We start from the raw sequence: 18,618 nt of genomic DNA, 5'->3' as shown, positions 1-18,618 counted from the left end.
TAAAGTTTACAAGTAAGTTTATTTGAACTGTTTGTTATTTATTTGTATTTATAAGAGTAAACAACATTTTCCCACCCAAGGTTTGGCGAATCTCCAAGTTTCCACTCCTAGTTTCATAAATTGCAGATTCCCACCTTTAAATTAACACCGTTACTTTTCTTTCAAAATAACCTTAATATTTCAAATTTCTCTCAAATAACCCTTAGAGGAGATCTTGGTCAAGCAAAAAATCTGGCCTAATTCTTACACCATTGGACCTCCTCGACACCACTGTCAACATCCTTTTATCTTCCTCACCAAAACCCTAAACTTTTTCACTCGATTACACCTCGGTGAGGTATCGGAATTTGGCTAGAAAGACACAACAAAACGCGAAAACCTAAGGGAGAGGCGATGGCGATCGACGGGCAATTGCGATCGATGATGTTAAGGGTTTTGGTGGGAAAAGCCGGTGATGCTATTGGGGGTGTTGGGGGTGGTTTCTGGTGTTGGGACTTGTCGAAATTTAAATGAAACGCCGACTAAAACTAAGAGCGATGGCCGACGATTAGGGTGTTCAATCAGGTAGGGAGGTTAGGGGTTTTGATGTGGGGGTTCAGGGGATTGTAATGGTGGTGTCGAGAGGTCAAATGCATTGGAAACATGCCGGAATTGACTAAAATCGCTGATGGGGTGAATTTGAGAAGTGAATGGGTTATTTTAAATTTTTTTGATGGGGTGAATTTGAGTGGTGAAAGGTTATTTTGAAATTTTTATCTTTGAAATAATTATTTTTTCCTTTTAATTGTTAGATTAAATAATTTTCTGTTAATTTAAGGTGAGTATCTGTAATTTATGAAAGACGGGTGGGAACTTACAAGATTCGTCAAACCTTGGGCAGGAAAATGCCGGTTACTCTATTTATAATTGTCATTATCCGTAGACTTGAGCAGAAGGATTGACTTCTGGAATTCTATTTAGAGGATGTTTGTCTAAGCTTATAAGCTGGTCAAACTTGCTTATAAGCTCTAAAATTAAGCTGACCTGTTTGTTTATAATTTTTTTGAGCTTATAAGCTAAAAAAAATAAGTTGGGGGGGGAGGTACTTTTTTTTTTGGCTTATAAGCTAGTTTGACCAAGTATATTACCACATTATCCTTATTTAATTTTAAAATTCTATAGTGTGCCTTTATTTAATGTAATACATTTTTTAGTAATTTTATAATAAAATGTACTTATAAGCCACATTTTACCAAACACGTCAATTACTTATCAGTCACTTATAAGTACTTTAATCAAACACGTAATTGCTTAAAATTTCAAATGCTTATAAGTTAATTTTAGCTTATAAGCAATTATTACTTATAAGCTAATTTTTATAAGCTCAGACAAACACCCCCTTAACATCGTCTCATTAACATCATGTCAGGCATGTTAAAAGAAATGAATGTTGAGTTTTGAATTCTTTTAACACTTACAAAAATAGGGAGGAAATTTATGAGTAGATTTCGGACGGGATATTTTATTCCAATTAGCCGTTGCTAGATTAGATTATAGTGGGTATCGAAAATTTATGTTATATTAAAAGTAAAACTATATAAATTTGAAAAAAAAAAAATTGTTTTTAATAAAAACCTGGGTCCGCTTTTGCAGACGCGCGTGTCTCAAGTTGACAGGAAGACGAATATGAAGCTTTCTCAATAAACCAATCCCTTGGCGTCATGTGAGCCGTGAGCGTGACTGAATAACTCAAACTGGCTCTTGTGAGTTGTGAATGCATCATTACATAGACAACCACCGTTTTGATTCCCGGCAAACCGACCAGACCCCTACTCAACTCTCATTTCACTGTAACAAAAGGAAAAACCTCAAATAACACTTTAATTGCTTCTAAACTAAACCAATCAAGCACGTCTAATCCCACCTCAAAAAGCGCCACCTCTGACTCCCTCCCCTTCTTTCTGTTTTAAATACTCCCATTAGTCATTTCTAAAAAAAGCAATCTCTCTCTCTTTCCTCTCTCTCTTTTCTCTAATCTCTATAATTGAGTCCCAGTCGTCCCCTTTCAAAAAAAGAAAATGGCCAGGGAGTTGAAGGAACCACCACCTACAAGCATCATCAACTCTGCCCAGCACCAGGGTCATGTAGTATTTTCAATTACTTTTCTTTTTTTTAAAACAATTTTTCACTATTTGACTCATATTTATGTCAGTTTCAATCTCCAACTGGAATTATGTTGATTCACTCACATTGTTGGATCATAACTGTACATGCAGGAAGAGAAAGACCTGGACTTCGGATCTGACGAACTTGAGCCACCATTGCCCCTCACCGTGACTTCGCGGGTTATTTTATTTTATTTTCTTTTAAAGTTTCCATTGAGATTTTATAAGAGAAACATATTATTGATGTGAATGAAAAACAATGCAGGTGTTGTATATGTTGGGAGACATTACTGCTGGACCGGCATATCGGTTCACCCAATGGTTGGAACTTGTTCGTAAACGTAGCGGCAAGTACCGTTCCTCCGGCTTCCCTCGCCGCCTTCATAGGCTTCACACTATGCCTTTTAGGTCTTTATTTCTCTCTACTTTTCTTTAATTACTTTGCAATTATATGGTTTTGTCTTACCTTTAAGAAAATGCTTTAATGCTAAGAAATTACTTCCGAGTACTGATCATTATTTAATGTGTGGGGAAGCTAAGTTTTGTGGATGTGATTTGGATGCTGCTTAATTGTTTAGAAAATTATGGATAAAAGCCCTCGTTAATGACACATAAAAGAGTGGGATGAAATTTGTTACTGGGTATAAAAAATTGAAGGTATCTTGTCCTATTAAGTGATTAGACTGGTTTATGATTTTTGATCAAATGTGTTTTGCCATATTTTTACGTTAGTGTTACTGTCAAATGCAATTTCAAATTGCAGCAAAAAGAGATACCACGTACTATCAAATTTAGCCCTCAATGGTTTTTGTTATATCATTTTTGGTTTCTGTTCAGTGCAGGAGAATCACCAAGTGATTCTAAAGGTCCTTTGCAAGCTGAGCAAGCTTCGGAAATCAATTTGTGGGAAAAACTAGGGAAAGCCGGTATGTTGGATATCGAGTCAAGCTCTTTTTCTTGGGATATGCTTTCTTCACTTCATCACACTGAGCATGGTAGCAGCACTGAGCAGTCTGAGGATGAACTGAATAAAGCCCTTGAGGTTTGTGAATTATTCTAACCAGATTGGATGGAATGACACTATTAACTTCAAATTTAGTTCAAAATTCTATTATTTTAGTTGAAGGGAAAGGGAAGAGGGATGCGAACAACAAAGTTACTTTTAAGATCTTTTTAATTTTAGTTACTTGAATCTGTATATCATGTGCTTGATTATTCTTTTTTTGCAATAGTGATGACATGATGCCCACCTAATGTAGGAATCTGAGTAAACGAATTCATCTCTGGTTATCTTCTCATTTGCTGCCTCAAATTTTCTTCTGTTGTGTGCATGTAGGTTACTGTAAATTCTGGGGGAGTTGTTTTCTTTGCGTTATTCAACCAGCTCAGTTTTGATGATTTTCCTCTAAACGAAGCTGCAGCTGTTATAAAGTTCTCGTCTTCAAGGATGGCCACCCAATCAGAACGCCTTGGCTATGAACTTGCCAAGTGGCTGGGAGTCAGAACTCCTCAGGTTATAAATTTGTACTTTTTGTTTCCGTCAGCTTAGGCGATATGTCCCGACCTTTACTCTATTAGAACTTACTTTATATCATTTCATTTGTAAGTTGTTCTATTGTAACAGGCTAGAGTAATTCACAATTGTAATCCAGAGTGGCTCCAGATAAGGGAAGCTGCAGAAAAAGCAAGAGCTACAGCAACCTCAGAAGGAGACGAGATTGGTGAAATGACTTGTACTGAACTTCTGGAAGCACTTGAACTTAGTCGATGCCTTCTCTTTATGAGGTGAACACGAAAATTAAGTGAATGAGTTGTGAGAACGCAATATCTTGTTGTGCTCCTTTTGGTTCTTTCTTTATACTTGACAGATAGAACAAGGTGAAAATGGACATTCACTTGGTTTGTGTACCTGTATTTGTTCTTATCTGTTGAAATTTAGTTCTCATGGACATTAGGGTCCTTAAACCATCCTGTAGCTTTCTGTACTATTGGAAAGTTTAGTGACATAAGATTGGGTCAAGTGACTCAGTTCACTAGTACCTTTGAGGCTGTGAGAAGGTACTTTTACTCTGTTCGTTAGTTTAAAGTTCTTCAAGGTGCTTACCTTTAGTTTTCTTCTAGGACCATGGATGCAAGACCAAGAAGAACATAACATATGTCTAGATTAATTTCTCATTAGTCATACATTATAGGCAACAACTGGCGGACCAAGTAGGATATTTGATTTGCTGTATAAGTTTCTTTAGAGACTATTATTTATTCTTTAGGTTGGCACTCTTAAGATCAAGGTTTTCTGTGTTTGCAGTTATGTTCATGGATCTCCTTTGTTGGAAAGCTCAAATGCATTTGAATCAAGGGAAACTGCAGCAAAGACTGCAGCAGCTCTTGGCAGGATCTTGATGTTGGACCTTGTCATTAGAAATGAAGATAGACTCCCTTGCCGTGAACTCAGATGGCGCGGAAATCCTGCAAATCTGTTGTTGGCAGACAAAATGGCTTCTGTAAGTATGGATGCACTGGAGGAAGCGTTTGATTCTGCTATTAAGAGATATCGACCAAGAGTGCTTAGAGCTCTTCAAAAGGACCGAAGGGCCACTTCAATAGATTGCAGATTGAATGCTCATAATCCAGGATTGGTATCACAGAGTTCAGATCTTTCTGATATCATAGAATCTCCAAAATCTAGTGAAATGAGCCGAAGAAGTCAAACATTAGATGAATCAACTGGTGCTGAAGTTCATATTGTGGCTATTGACTCTGTTGTCCCTCGCCGTCCTCCTGCAGGAAAACGTGCAAATGACCAGGCAAATTATCCTAAGTTGGTCGAGTTACTTCTCAACAGTTCTGAGTACTCCTCTAATCTGTTACGTGACATAACAGGAGGGAAGTTGGGATCCCCTTCGTTAGAAGATGCTGAGACAACTGATGTGCAGGTGGCTGAAATGAATTCAGTTGCTCATGAATTTCGCAGTGGGTTCCGTGCTGCTCTCAGAGATCTTCAAGGATTTCATATATTCCTGCTTACACTTCACCAAAAACTGGATGGCCTGTTACGAGCATTTTTGAATATCATAAATAAGACTTCTGGGGATTATGACAAGGATGAATGTGTGGTCCCTGAATCACCTTCAAATCCTCCTGCAGTTGTCCATTTTCTATCTCCATCAAGCAAGGAGCGGTGCTTTAATGATAGCAATCCAGAATATAGTGATACAGAATTGCAAAAAACAGCTCCAAGGTCATCATCTAAAGAAAGTTCAGACTCTACTTCCCCCATGTCACGAGAGGGATGGCATGGAAAGTTTCACAAGGGGAGTGGAGATCGTAGTCTCCGTTTGACAGCAAAACTCCGTGATTTCCATAAATGGGCCAAGGTTATTCTTTTAAATGAAATAAATTGTTATTTTATACATCATATGCAGTTATTCTGAAAGTAGCAGTTTACAATAATAACTTTCAGAACATATACAAATTAATTTTTTTGCTGCTGATCTGTGCATCTGTTCTACTACAGTGACATTGATCTGATTACATTGTCTAGCATGATACAGAAAGTTTGCATTTGTGAGTTGGGTAGTTGTTGCTGGTAGATCATAAGGAGTCACAATTTCTGGCTTACAGTTTCATTTGCTTTTTATGAGAGTTCTTTTTGTGGACTGTCTTATGAGAGAAATTTGTAAATAGGTATGATGACTAATTAGTTTGCCCGTCTTTTGTTTTCCTTCCTTTCCTTTTTGATAAGTCAGATGTTTGTTAAGGAATTATTTTTTGGTTTTTTTATGCTGTGTTGTATTTCGGTATAGTAATTGTAAAAGAGGCTTTACTTGAGATGAAATTTTTTCTTCCTCATGTCTTATTGTGTACTGTTACAATGATCTTGCTCAGGTTGATGCTGAATCAAGTAAAGAATTGGAACAATGGAACGAAATGCTGAAAAATGATGCTGTTAAACTCTGCATGGAAAACAATTTTAATTCAGGGTTCTTTGAAGGTAGTGATCATAACAGTGTTGTTGATGCATATGAATTGAAGGTAATAGTTTTACTAAACTACTGGGATTCAATTTTATATGATGCAGAATCCTTTTGTATTTTATTCAGAAATTTGTTTTTCCTCCTAATCTCCTTTTTCATCTGCTTTGCAACTTACAGGTCAGACTTGAGCACATTCTTGAGAGGATAACATTTATATCTGAGGCTGCAAATACAGAGAAGCCATCTTCAGTTACAGGTAGGCTGTTCATTGGCGGAGCCCTGGCTGCAAGATCTGTTTACACGCTGAAACATTTAGGTATTACTCATATATTGTGTTTATGCTCCAATGAAATCGGACAGTCAGATTCTCAGTATCCAGATCTATTTGAGTACAAAAATTTTTCTGTAAGTGCTTCTTTCCTAATTCTCTATTTCCGGTGTCAGTTAATTTGCTTTTACAGTGTGTTTCTCATTTGCTTTATATATCTGACAGAAGCCGTGCATGGTTTCTGCAGATCTCAATTCTCTAGAAATCATACATGAACATGGGAAGTTATAGGGGTGGGCAGGTCCTGGTACCCGCCCAAAATCAAAGGAACTAGAACCGGAACCAGCCGGTTCCTTTGATTTGGAACCGGAACTAGAACCGTCCTAAAAACTTGGAACTAGAACCTGTAACACAGGTTCCAGTTCCGGTTCCAGTACCCTGGAAAATGTTAATTACCCTCCTATTTTTTTTTTAAATGACAAATAAACTTTTATAAAATTACAATTACACCCCTAACAATTAAGTGCAAAACATTAAATAATATATTTGTTCATATTTACTTGATGTTTGATGCTTGATTATAAGTATTTAATTGTTTGTTTTCACCGATAATAAACATTTGAAAGCTATTATTTAACGTAAATGTCTTAATGTATATTAATTTTTTAATCAAGTAATAAGTGAAATTTAAATATTAATAAGAATATTTTGAAAAACTGATCTTTTAATGAAAATTAATAAGACTTTTGATAATAAGATTAAAAAAAAAAAAAAAACCAAAATTTTCTTATATATTTATATGATATGCAAAATATTAAGCCCTCCCCCCCCATATACAAAATATCAAAAAACCTTCTATCCTTTAATATTATATTAATTTAGTCCTGGTTCTAGCTTCGGTTCCTTTGATTTAGAATCGGAACCGCACAGTATTGGTTCCAATTTTTTGGAATTGGAATCTACCCTGTTACGACCGGTTCTGGGTAGGAATCAGAACCGACACCCGGGTACCCGTCGGTTCCGGTTCTACCCTAAAATTTTGCCCACCCCTAGGAAGTTCTCTCTTTATCTCACTGCAAGTGACGCAAAAGAGAGATCAATAGTAGCACTACCCTTTCTTTTACTTGACCATGTGAAACATGTTTTCAAAACTTCATATATGCTTTTCTATCCTTCTACAAAACCTAATAGCTTGCCTCTGTTATGCTCTTGACACCTTGTTTTCCTTTTATTGGTATTGATAATACTGGTACAACTATGTTTTGGAAGATACTTTAAGCCAATGTTAACCATTCCTTGTTTAATTTAGTGGTATAGAGTATAGACGTTCATGATGACTTGTCTCTAAGATCCCAATAACTAGGCATTATAGAATGTAGACAACAACTCTGTAGAAGTTCTAATATCCCGGATTTGTTTGGAATTTTTTTTTCATTGATACATTATTTGCTCACTTTGAACAGATTAGTGACCATGAGGATACAAACATCACCAGTATCTTTGAAGAAGCTTCAGATTTTATTGATCATGTTGAACAAATTGGCGGGAGGGTTCTAGTGCACTGCTTTGAAGGAAGAAGTAGAAGTGCAACACTGGTGATGGCATACTTAATGCTCAGAAAGTAAGTGAATTAAAATTTACATGCCAGAACAAATCTGATTTGTGAGGTCCAAATTGCACGCATGCCGCTAAGGAACCGCCAGTAGATATCACGTATCTTGAACACGTTCTTTCTTTAAATATATCTTGAACACATTCTTTCTTTAAATATGGTATTTCATGATCTGTGTTGCAGAAACTTTACACTATTAGAAGCATGGAACAACCTAAAACGAGCTCATCGCCGAGCCCAGCCCAACGATGGGTTTGCAAGGATTCTACTGGATCTAGACAAGGAACTGCATGGGAAAGTCTCAATGGAATGGCAACAGCGGAAGCCAATGATGAAAGTGTGTCCGGTATGTGGGAAAAATGCTGGTCTGAGCAGCAGCTCACTTAAGCTTCATTTGCAGAAAGCACACAAGAAGCTATCATCGGGAAGCGTGGACAGTGCCATGAATATGGAGATACAGAAGGCGTTAGATGCACTTAAAATAAGCAGAAGTGGGAGTGTGAGTCCTACACAAAGAGAATCTAATTCCCTTATGGATGAGTAAGAATACCTTTTGGCTATTACTGCATTCTCAAAACGTCGTTGTGGCATTGTCTTGGGGGCCGAAACAGCAAACATAGTCTTAAATGAAAGAATACAAACTCATGTATATTAACTTTTGAAAGTTAGAAAATCAAATAGGGTATTCAACAAGTCAAATACTGTAACTGGGCTTCAGTCCGCAACACCTTATGTGTAATTCCGGTAGATCAGAGCAATTGAACTAGTTTATTCTCACAATATCACATTATTATATGTATTTTTATTAATGAAATTGATAAATTAACAGCGGAATAAAATTAGTTTCTCCAGACTATTTATATATATATATATATATATTGTCTAATCATTAAATGTTAATATGAGCTAATTACGTTACCGTCTTACACCCAGCTCATGGAAACTAACGTCGCCACCCACACAGTTGGTTTTCAGCCGTTAACTTTAACGAATTCAGGGTATATCAGTCAATTAACACTTGAAGAAGAATAAAAAAATCAAAACTAAAATCTTCAATCAAACCAAAAATGCCCAATGCCCTAATCAGACCTTGAACCAAACATTTCCTAAATCAATCTAAAATTTAACTGGTGACTTGACGGTCGTTGGTGATCCCTACTCCTTGATTCAGCCATTGTCACCAGATTTCGCTTCTATCGGATTTTATATTGGATTTTGCGGGACCTTTTTTTTTTTTAATTAATAGTTCAGTCTAAATCAATTGGGTTATTCAGGTTTTTCCTTAAGAATTTATTAAAGTGACACTAAAAATCTACTTGTTAATGGAAAAAAAAACAAACAAATTGATGTAGGATTTCAATTTCAGTCTGAATACTGTATATTAATACTTTTATTTTATCATGTATGAGTTTTTATATTCTTAAACATGTTATAATTTTTGTAAAATAAATTTTATATATTGAAAAAGAATATATTTTAATCCAGTTGTATAAAAAATGTCGTGATTCCTTATTTATAAGAAGGGTAAAAATGGTTTTTAAAGAGTCAAAGATGGTCAATGGGAATATGATATAAACGCAGTCTCACGGTGTGGGCGTGTGATTAGTTTCCCAAATCTCGCTAAACATCACTTATAGTTAAAAGTGACCTTCAACCAGGAAGCATATTATGTGTAGCCAGGGGTTCAAAATTTGGCTTATTCCCAAAATATGATAGTTGTGTACTAGGACAACAATACGCCACCCTCTCTCAACTGGCCCTTAGATACACTCTCCAGTCACACCACCTTTTGGGGTTGAACCAGACTTATAAAGTCTACACCGTGGCAATTTCCTGAAAGCAAGCAATGCATCACCAACTTTATAGGGTCTTGACCATAGCATCAGTAGTATACAATCGCATTAAATAATATTCATAAGTAATTCACAGCAGATAAACCAGCCGAATCATAATTCATCATTACATTTTTTATTAAGAAAAATAATATAAAGCTAACACTAAAACACCCTACTATTATCTGCAACTCAATTGTGTATGCTACTCATGGTGTAAACAAATTCAGCTTTGTAAACCCACCACCAATAATTCAACAGCTTCCAATTCAACTGCCCAGTGGTCCTTCCAAGAAAATAGACTACGATTATATAGCCAGTTCAAATAGACTAAAAAAAGGGTACAAACAACAAATCAAATAGAGGGTTACACCACTGGAAGTGGGTCAGGCAATGACTCAGGAGCAGCACCGCTGCTGCCATTGAGCACAGTAACGTTTCCATCCGAATCCACATCCACAATGACCGAATCACCCTCTTTAATTTCTCTTGCAAGCATCTTCTCAGCCATGCTGTCCTCCAAAAGTCTCATAATTGCTCTTCTCAAAGGCCTAGCACCATAACTTGGGTTGTACCCTTCCTCAACCACCCTCTCTCTAAATCTCTCAGTAACTTGAAGCTCTATCTCTTTTGTCTTCAATCTATCAAACACTTCCCTCAGCATTATATCAGCAATTTCTTTTACCTCCAGCTTAGTGAGCTGCCGGAAAACAATCATCTCGTCCAACCTATTCAAGAACTCGGGCCTGAAATATTGCTTCAATTCTTCTGTCACCAGACTTTTGATCCTGTTATAACTGCTGTCCTTCTCATCATAATCAAGATCAAATCCTATGCGACGTCCTCCCTTCTCAATAACACTGCTACCAACATTTGATGTCATAATTAGAAGGGTATTTTTGAAATCTACAGTTCTTCCCTTGCTGTCTGTCAACCTTCCATCCTCAAGAATCTGAAGCATCATGTTGAAAACATCAGGATGAGCCTTTTCAATCTCATCAAAGAGTACTACAGTGTATGGACGACGTCGAACAGCCTCAGTCAACTGACCACCCTCAGTGTAACCCACATAACCAGGGGGAGAACCAATGAGCTTGGAGACTGTGTGTCTTTCCATGAACTCACTCATATCAAGCCTAATCATGGCTTCTTCAGAGCCAAAGTAATAAGCAGCAAGTGCTTTTGCCAGTTCTGACTTCCCTACACCAGTAGGACCAGAAAAGATGAAACTAGCAATTGGTCGGTTAGGGTTCTTTAGTCCAACACGAGCACGGCGGATGGCACGGCTAATAGCTTTGACAGCTTCATCCTGGCCAATGACTCGCTTATGGAGGGTCTCTTCCATCTTGAGTAGTCGATCAGATTCATCAGTTGATACTTTCTCAACAGGAATGCCAGTCCACGAAGAGACAATGTGTTGAATGTCCACTTCAGTTACAATAGGACCCACATCGCCTGCTTCAGTCTCTGCCTTACTCATCTCCTTACCTTTATCAACAAGGGCTGTGATCTGAGCCTTAAGGTCCATTTCTCTATCACGTAACTCCCCAGCCTGTTTAAAAAATTATAGGTATTATACACTGGCTAAATAGAGAAGTGGGCAAACCAAAATAGTCCAACACTATTAATAGCTATCAAACATTTTATACTGGATGGCAACAAGCACTAAGAAGAAAAAAAATATGAACTGCCAAATAACAATTCAATTTGCACATGTTAACAAACCCTAAGCTCTGGAAGAACAATTTTAGGATCCATTTACTTCAAAACTCATCGCACAGTTTACATGCATGGTCTCATAAAACTCAAATTATGAAAATAAAACAAAGCGTATCAACAGCAAAAATTCTGGATTGTACCTTTTCAAAGTCTTGGCCACGAACAGCTTCATTTTTCTCCTTAGTGATCTGCCTAAGCTCTTTTTCAAGCTCTCTAGCTTCCTCAGGGAGCTGCAGCAACAACCATGTGAGTATCAAATTAATAAGTGAGGTAGGACAAGACATGGCAGACAGTGGCAAATCTAGAATATCAGTTCATACCTGAGCATGACGAAGCCGAACTCGAGAACCAGCTTCATCAATCAAATCAATTGCTTTATCAGGCAGAAAGCGATCACTGAAAAGTTCAGAGCAATACCAATCGTTTAGGATACAACATTTTTTTTTTTTTTCCCTCTATATGTTTATACTATCATATAAACCAGCAGGAAGACAACACACAATCATCTCCTCAGCTTCCACAAAAATACCATTTACAACAGTACCAATGCAACACAGCAGTTTATTATTGGACTCAGTTGGCATCTTCAAAGGGCTGTTAGTTTTGTATTAAGCTTTCATCATATACCTGTTTGGTCATTTTGCTGTTTTCAACTATATTTCACAATGAGATAGAATTTTCAAACACAATTGAAGTTTCAGCATAGCATAGATAATGTCAACAGCTCACTAGTCCCTTTCCCCAAGTATTTATTTACCGGACGTTTCAGAACATGCCAACCGGGAAATGAATTACATCTCACAGCACCAAGGCAGGAGAAATTATAGATGAACTATATTTCGTACAACAAACCTGATGTATTGGTATGACAGATGTGCAGCAGAAACTAGTGCTTCATCAGTGTAACGAAGTTTGTGGTGAATCTCATATCGCTCTCGGAGTCCTTTCAAAATCTGAATAGTTTCATCAACTGATGGTTCAGGAACTTTAACAGGCTGAAAACGACTTTCCAATGCCGGGTCCTTCTCAATGTGCTTTCTGTACTCATCTAGTGTCGTGGCTCCAATACACTGCACCAAGTAGAGTTAATCAGAAACTACTCAGCAGATATCAAATGTATAATCGGCTCACAGACGGCCAAGAAAAGACCATCAGTTGCAGCTGAACTGTTAATTATAACCCAATCTCCTTGTGTTTCCATTAAGAATTGAAATCAAAATTCCCTCTCTCTTTCTGAATGGTACACAAGGAAGTCAGTATCAACAATTTACTATATCTTTGGAACAAGATTCTGACAGTTCAAACAAAAAAACTAATTCAATTCAAAATAACAAGATCATACATGCATCACCTATAGAAACTCATAATCCAAGGTAATAAAAAAAATGTAACCAAAGGCTCAACCAAAAGCACATAACGTTAACACCACAATCTAAAATGCTGCAGTTGTGTCTAAACTTCCACACAAGAAACACACTTCTCAACATATCAAATGACAGGTATAAAGGTAAGCCTAGAAACAGAAATGCCAACAAAAACATAGAATTCCATCATGTTGTGTCTCAACTTCCATACAAGAAACACCCTTCTCAACATATCAAATGATAGGTATCAAGACAAGCCTAGAAACAGAAATGCCAACAAAAGCATAGAATTCCATCATATATAAATTAACATTTAGAACCAACCAGCCAGCACTGCACACAATTATCCAAAGGAACTACCTCTTTTTCTCATGAGCAACTATGGAAAGCAGAAAAGTCTATGAACTTATGAATTGCATGCATCTGTCAAAGTTACCTGCAATTCTCCTCTTGCAAGAGCTGGCTTTAAGATGTTAGCAGCATCAATTGCCCCTTCTGCTGCTCCGGCTCCAATTAAGGTGTGGACCTCATCAATGAAAAGGATTATTTCATCACTCTGCTTGATTTCCTCCATTAGTTTCTTCAACCTTTCTTCAAACTCTCCACGATATTTTGTCCCAGCAACAAGAAGACCCATATCCAGGGTTATAACCTAAAGCTCAATAAAATAATAATGCTCCATTATAGCATCCATTTTTTACAAACTAGTGTTCCGTATATATTTTAGTCATAAGAATGCACAGAGATGAAAACATGTCATGAGGATTAAGAAATTGAAGATCTTCAGATTGGTCATCTCAATGATTTAATTCAAAGCCATTAAACCAGGGACATAACTGGACATGTTATCTTTAACATTAGGTATAACCCATATACCCAAAAAAAAAAAAAAAAACACACAACTCTAATTCATTAAGCTCCATATTACAGAAAAAGCATATCAAAGTATTTTCCATGGTAAATGAAAATAAAATGTTTGAAATAAGAAAGTCCAATTCATCTACAAAGATGATGAACAAAAGAAACATCCACTCAACAGTATACATCGAAACAGCTAAACTGCCTGCATTTTATAGTTGCCATATCCAATTCATTTTATTGAAAAAAAAAAAAAAAAGCCAAGTCATTTTCTCCACACAATTTCACATGCATATACACAAATGTTAAGAATTGTACTTCTACTTTTGCATCTTCACGGCCAACATATTTTAGCATTAAAAGTACCAAATTCTGAATGGCACAATTACCAGATATCCATCTGGCAACATCTTTCACTTTTACTCATACATAAATTCAACATACACAAACCTCTTAGTGACACAGTTAACCAACCACTTATATCACATAATCGCGAAGTATGAAATTCATTATAAGAATAATCAATGATACTTCAATAAGTTCAGAAACAAGGCAGCAGATGGTTTATACACACACATGAACAATTCTAAGTTGCTAAGCACTCTGAAGTTAAACCCACCTTCTTTCCTTCAATTGTATCAGGAGTGTCACCACTTGCAATTCGTTGAGCTAGGCCTTCTGCAATAGCTGTTTTACCCACACCAGGTTCTCCAATAAGACATGGGTTGTTCTTAGTTCGACGGCCCAAAATTTGGATAACACGTTCTATTTGTGGCTGTCTTCCAACAACAGGATCCAATTTACCCTGAAGAAAAAAATAACTAGGATTAACATGTCTTCAAAGAAGCAGCAAATTTCAAAGTATATGCAGAACAGGGGACTACAGTAACTGCATTTTACCTCTTCTGCTAACTTGGTCAAATTAGTTCCATACTCCTCCAGCGTTGGCATCTTATTGCCACTGCTTCCTCCTCCAACACCAGCACCAACAGCTTCTGTGCTCTCACCAACCATTCGAATAACCTGCTCACTCCAATGAAAAGCATATCAAAATTAATTATTTTAATTGTTAACAGAGATAACAATCAAAGATTCCATAAAAGAAACAAAACAAGGTTAACATGTAATCTATAAGTGCCACTTGCCTGTGTGCGTATGTTACTTGGGTCAGCACCTAAATTCTCAAGAACACGGGCTGCTACACCTTCCCCTTCACGAAGAAGCCCAAGTAGCAGGTGCTCTGATCCAATATAGTTATGGCCTGATATTTTCAATAATGCAGATTTGTCAGCAGCCACAAAAATCTATTTCACGTTCAAAGATAAGACATTAATTTATTCTGCAAGCTGATACTTATTCACGATAAGCAAAACAAATGCATATACAGATACGCTACCAAAGTGGAAACATAAAGTATTTGTGTTGATTTAAGGCTCTGACAAGTTCATTAGAACCAAATGGAAGAAATATGTAACTATAATATAGTTAAGTCCATAACTAGTTGGATTATTAATTTCAAGCTCAAGGAAAGCAGGCCAAGTCAAATTCAACACACTAATCATATCATTATAAATATCTCATCAAATTTAAATGATTTTGATACATTATGGAGATGGATATACAAGTTAAATTGGCTCTATATATTTGATCCCAATGCAATCTAGACAAACAAGGATGTAAACCAAAAGATAATATATATCTGGAAGTTCCACTTCCAGCTTATCCTAGTTAAGGCATAGGTTACATATCGAAATACCTCAAAATTAGGTCAGACGTGCAAAAAGCCAGGCTTGAAATAAATTCAAAATGAATAAAAACCAGTTAACTAAGAAACACTTTCCAAAATAACCTAAATCAAAAGTAAAAGGCATCACTAGAAAGGGGAGAGGTAAAGTTACACTACCCAATTGACGGGCTTCCTCCAGAGAGAGTTCCAAAACCCGCTTTGCACGAGGAGTAAATGGAATTTCCACAGCGACAAAACCACTTCCCCTTCCAATTATCTTCTCCACCTCTACACGTGCATCTTTAAGATTGATTCCCATTGATTTGAGAACCTTCGCAGCAATGCCAGTACCTTCACCAATAAGACCCAAGAGAATCTGCTCTGTGCCAACAAAATTGTGACCAAGCCGTCTTGCTTCCTCTTGGGCAAGCATGATGACTTTAATTGCTTTTTCTGTGAAGCGCTCAAACATTGCTTTAACAACCATTCGGCCAGTCCTCCTTCGACCAGAAGAGAGTGAAATTCCCACCCTGGAGTGGAAACTTATGCCACGTTTTGCCAGGGTATCTAAAGCATTAGAGCCTCGCAACCCCGAAAAATTTCTCATTCTTAACACAGGTGCTTGTAAACAGCTCATCATTCTGACATTCCTTCTTGACTTCCAAGATTCTTGAGACTGACCAAGCCTTCTACCAGGAGGAACCAAGGCAGGGATATTAGCTACGTGTACTAGAACCCTCGCCATGGTGTCCACTAAGTAATCTGCATTTTGCCACAACATTTCAGTTAGTATCATCCCCCCGGCCCCCAAACGAATTCATCAGACGAAAACTAACGTTGTCCACCAAAATATTATAGCCTGAATTGTCTACACAATGAGTAACAAAGAAAGCAGATGATTTTTGAGCCCCACACCAAAGTTTTCAAACTAGTTATTCCAATCAAAGTAAAATGTGAAAAATAATAATCTTTATTTATCATCATCAGTACCTTATCTCAGCAAAAGAAATTCAATGAACCATCCAATCCACCACAGTTTCTAACCAATAACTAGACACAGAATCATAAATTACATACAGAACATTCATTACTATTAGAACACCAAAAAAAACGAAAGCCCTAAATTAAATTAATTACTATCGAAACTCATTTTGACAAGAAAATGCCTTTTGAAACTCAACAGCTTCACTTTACAAGTCAGCCGATAAACCAATTGAAATTATAATAACAACTAACGAGCAAATGTCAACAAAATCGTAATGAATAAATTATTAACAGCCACTCAATAACAGTTTAATTCCCTATCAAAAATCGCTATTAAAAAATAATAATAAAGCAATTCAAATAGCTCAACCACCATTCAATCAGAACTCAGATTTCTCAAAAACGACTTACAAAAAGGAACTAAAAATTCCTAAATTAACAACAAAAAGCGGATAATAGACAAACGAAATCAGAAAAAAAAAAATCATTTCGAAACAAAAAATTAAACTGACCTAAATAATTGTATTTGTTTTTGGTTGATTAGTAATAATAAGAAGGGAAGAAGAATAAGAAGTGAAAAGGAAACTAAACGAAAGAGAGAAAAAGAGACCCTTCTTTAAGGTCGGCCGAAGATGATGGGATAGATAGATGTAGTGTATATAAGAAGCGGTGTCAGACTTTTAATTTGTGTGTTAGCTAGACTACATTATGTCTTCCTTTATCCACCGTTTGATTTAAATAGTCGGTTTTGATTTTGAATTGTATTCGTCTGATTCTGCCACGTCTAAGTTATTCTGGAGCCATTAGTCTTAGCTGCAGGTCAAAACAAAGTCGGTTCCCTAAATATCCTTATAGTTTTAGTTGATGTACCTTATTTGCCCCTTGCTGTTACGTTGTCGTTTTTTGGTTGATTAAAATATCAAGAGTACCGAAAACGTCGCTGTAGCATAGACGTACACGAGAAGAGGTGAGATAAGGAATTTCCACTTGAAGAGTTGAATGATATTTTGGTGAATGAGAGGCTTTAATTTGATGTGTAAAATGGTTTTAAAAAAGAAACTTGGAATGAGTAGGGCCTCTCATTTTTGGCAAGATCAATGAAAAAGATGTTTGTGGGACTAAAATATCAGCCGTCACCCTATTTTTTGGCTTTGCTCTTAATCTATTTCAAAGGTTTTTTCCAACAATTAGGTATGGATACGGCTATTATTTCGGTAATGTACAATATGCTTTAGTAATATAACACTAAGGTGTTATTTGGATCGGGAGTATATAAGATAATGGGGGCAATCTTCGTTTATTTTGAAAGATTCTGGTGTTTGGTTTACAAGTAATAAAATATTGTGTTAATCTTTTATTGCTAATAGAGTTTAGTGTTGAGAATATGAGGAGGTAATCTTATTACCTTGTTAGGAGGTGCTATTAAAACATTACTGGGTAATCTGATTTTTCTACCCATTTTGCCTTTAATTAAAAATCATTTCACACATAATTACCCTTAAATGTCTACCAAATAACAATTACCAAGACATCCTGCATTTGAGAAATTAGCTAAAACACCTCAGTCACAAAAAAAATTTAAAGTTTACAAAATACTCTCAACTACCCAAGACCACCGTCGGCCACCAGCGTCAGTCGCCTTAATGGTGCACAACCAGTACGATCTGACTAGTCTTTCGGATCCATGGTCGGAAACGGTTAGATTTGACGTTTCTATAGTCGTGAAATGACCATAGATCTGACCGTTTTTCGGCCGTGGATTTGTGATCCATGGCTATTTTCGGCTTTGCCGGCGCACAACCAACCATATACGGCCGGCCAGTCATGCGCCATTCCATCAACTACCAACGGCAGCCGGTGGTAGTGAATGGCTATCGGCAGTGGCTTGGGTGGATGAGGGTGATTTTGCTACAAATTAAAGTTTTATATGGATGTGGTGTTTTAGCAAAATTTCACATGTAGGGGATTAAAAGAAATTATTAAAAAAATAATAATAACAAATACTATTATATTAATATTTAAAACAAAGGGCAATTTAATAATCTATATAACATACTCACATATTTATCCTCCCAATCAAACATATTATTAACCAATTTATTCGAACCAACCAAACACATTTTCAAAATATTTCCAA

General features: G+C 36.6%; 2 protein-coding genes across 5 annotated transcripts; one reads left to right on the top strand and one right to left on the bottom strand.

Annotated features, from left to right (window-relative positions):
- The first annotated feature begins 1,796 nt into the window (after positions 1–1,796).
- LOC116135661 (dual specificity protein phosphatase PHS1) lies at positions 1,797–8,778 on the top strand. Of its 4 annotated transcripts, none has more exons than XR_004128937.1 (11): positions 1,797–2,123; positions 2,256–2,324; positions 2,410–2,552; positions 2,982–3,186; positions 3,481–3,657; positions 3,769–3,929; positions 4,450–5,518; positions 6,030–6,176; positions 6,296–6,523; positions 7,824–8,007; positions 8,182–8,322. XR_004128937.1 is itself a non-coding variant. In XM_031421375.1 (11 exons), the coding sequence occupies exons 1-11, from the start codon at positions 2,058–2,060 to the stop codon at positions 8,540–8,542; spliced, it is 2,778 nt and encodes a 925-aa protein (XP_031277235.1). In that variant the 5' UTR covers positions 1,797–2,057; the 3' UTR covers positions 8,543–8,778. The 4 variants fall into 4 exon arrangements, 3 of the variants coding, with proteins under 3 accessions (XP_031277235.1, XP_031277233.1, XP_031277236.1); XM_031421375.1 differs by having other exon boundaries at positions 1,797–2,118; positions 2,257–2,324; positions 7,850–8,007; positions 8,182–8,778; XM_031421373.1 differs by having other exon boundaries at positions 7,850–8,007; positions 8,182–8,778.
- Positions 8,779–9,942: 1,164 nt separating this feature from the next.
- On the bottom strand, positions 9,943–17,140 carry LOC116135764 (ATP-dependent Clp protease ATP-binding subunit ClpA homolog CD4B, chloroplastic). Its single transcript, XM_031421482.1, has 10 exons — positions 16,994–17,140; positions 15,675–16,259; positions 14,917–15,032; positions 14,672–14,794; positions 14,391–14,576; positions 13,350–13,565; positions 12,402–12,619; positions 11,870–11,945; positions 11,690–11,779; positions 9,943–11,382 (listed from the first exon to the last, which is right to left on the bottom strand). Exons 2-10 carry the CDS (start codon positions 16,240–16,242, stop codon positions 10,198–10,200), a joined length of 2,778 nt encoding a protein of 925 aa, XP_031277342.1. The 5' UTR covers positions 16,243–16,259; positions 16,994–17,140; the 3' UTR covers positions 9,943–10,197.
- Between the last annotated feature and the right edge of the window lie 1,478 nt (positions 17,141–18,618).

The sequence above is a fragment of the Pistacia vera genome, unplaced genomic scaffold, assembly GCF_008641045.1.
Source record: "Pistacia vera cultivar Batoury unplaced genomic scaffold, PisVer_v2 Contig302, whole genome shotgun sequence".
In the NCBI taxonomy this organism is placed as follows: Eukaryota; Viridiplantae; Streptophyta; class Magnoliopsida; order Sapindales; family Anacardiaceae; genus Pistacia; species Pistacia vera.
The sequence above is the reverse complement of the archived record's forward strand: the minus strand, read 5'-3'. Positions and strand labels throughout refer to the sequence as shown.

Bases quoted from the DNA above. Each gene is read 5' to 3' on its own strand.
- LOC116135764 (XM_031421482.1), bottom strand. From the start codon at position 16,242: ATGGCGAGGGTTCTAGTACACGTAGCTAATATCCCTGCCTTGGTTCCT. The intron at 15,033-15,674 runs GTAGTGTAACTT...TGAAAATATCAG, and splicing joins GGAGGAAGCCCGTCAATTGG to GCCATAACTATATTGGATCA. The intron at 14,577-14,671 runs GTAAAATGCAGT...TTTTTTCTTCAG, and splicing joins TGACCAAGTTAGCAGAAGAG to GGTAAATTGGATCCTGTTGT.
- LOC116135661 (XM_031421373.1), top strand. From the start codon at position 2,058: ATGGCCAGGGAGTTGAAGGAACCACCACCTACAAGCATCATCAACTCT. The intron at 5,519-6,029 runs GTTATTCTTTTA...GATCTTGCTCAG, and splicing joins ATTTCCATAAATGGGCCAAG to GTTGATGCTGAATCAAGTAA. The intron at 6,524-7,849 runs GTAAGTGCTTCT...CACTTTGAACAG, and splicing joins TTGAGTACAAAAATTTTTCT to ATTAGTGACCATGAGGATAC.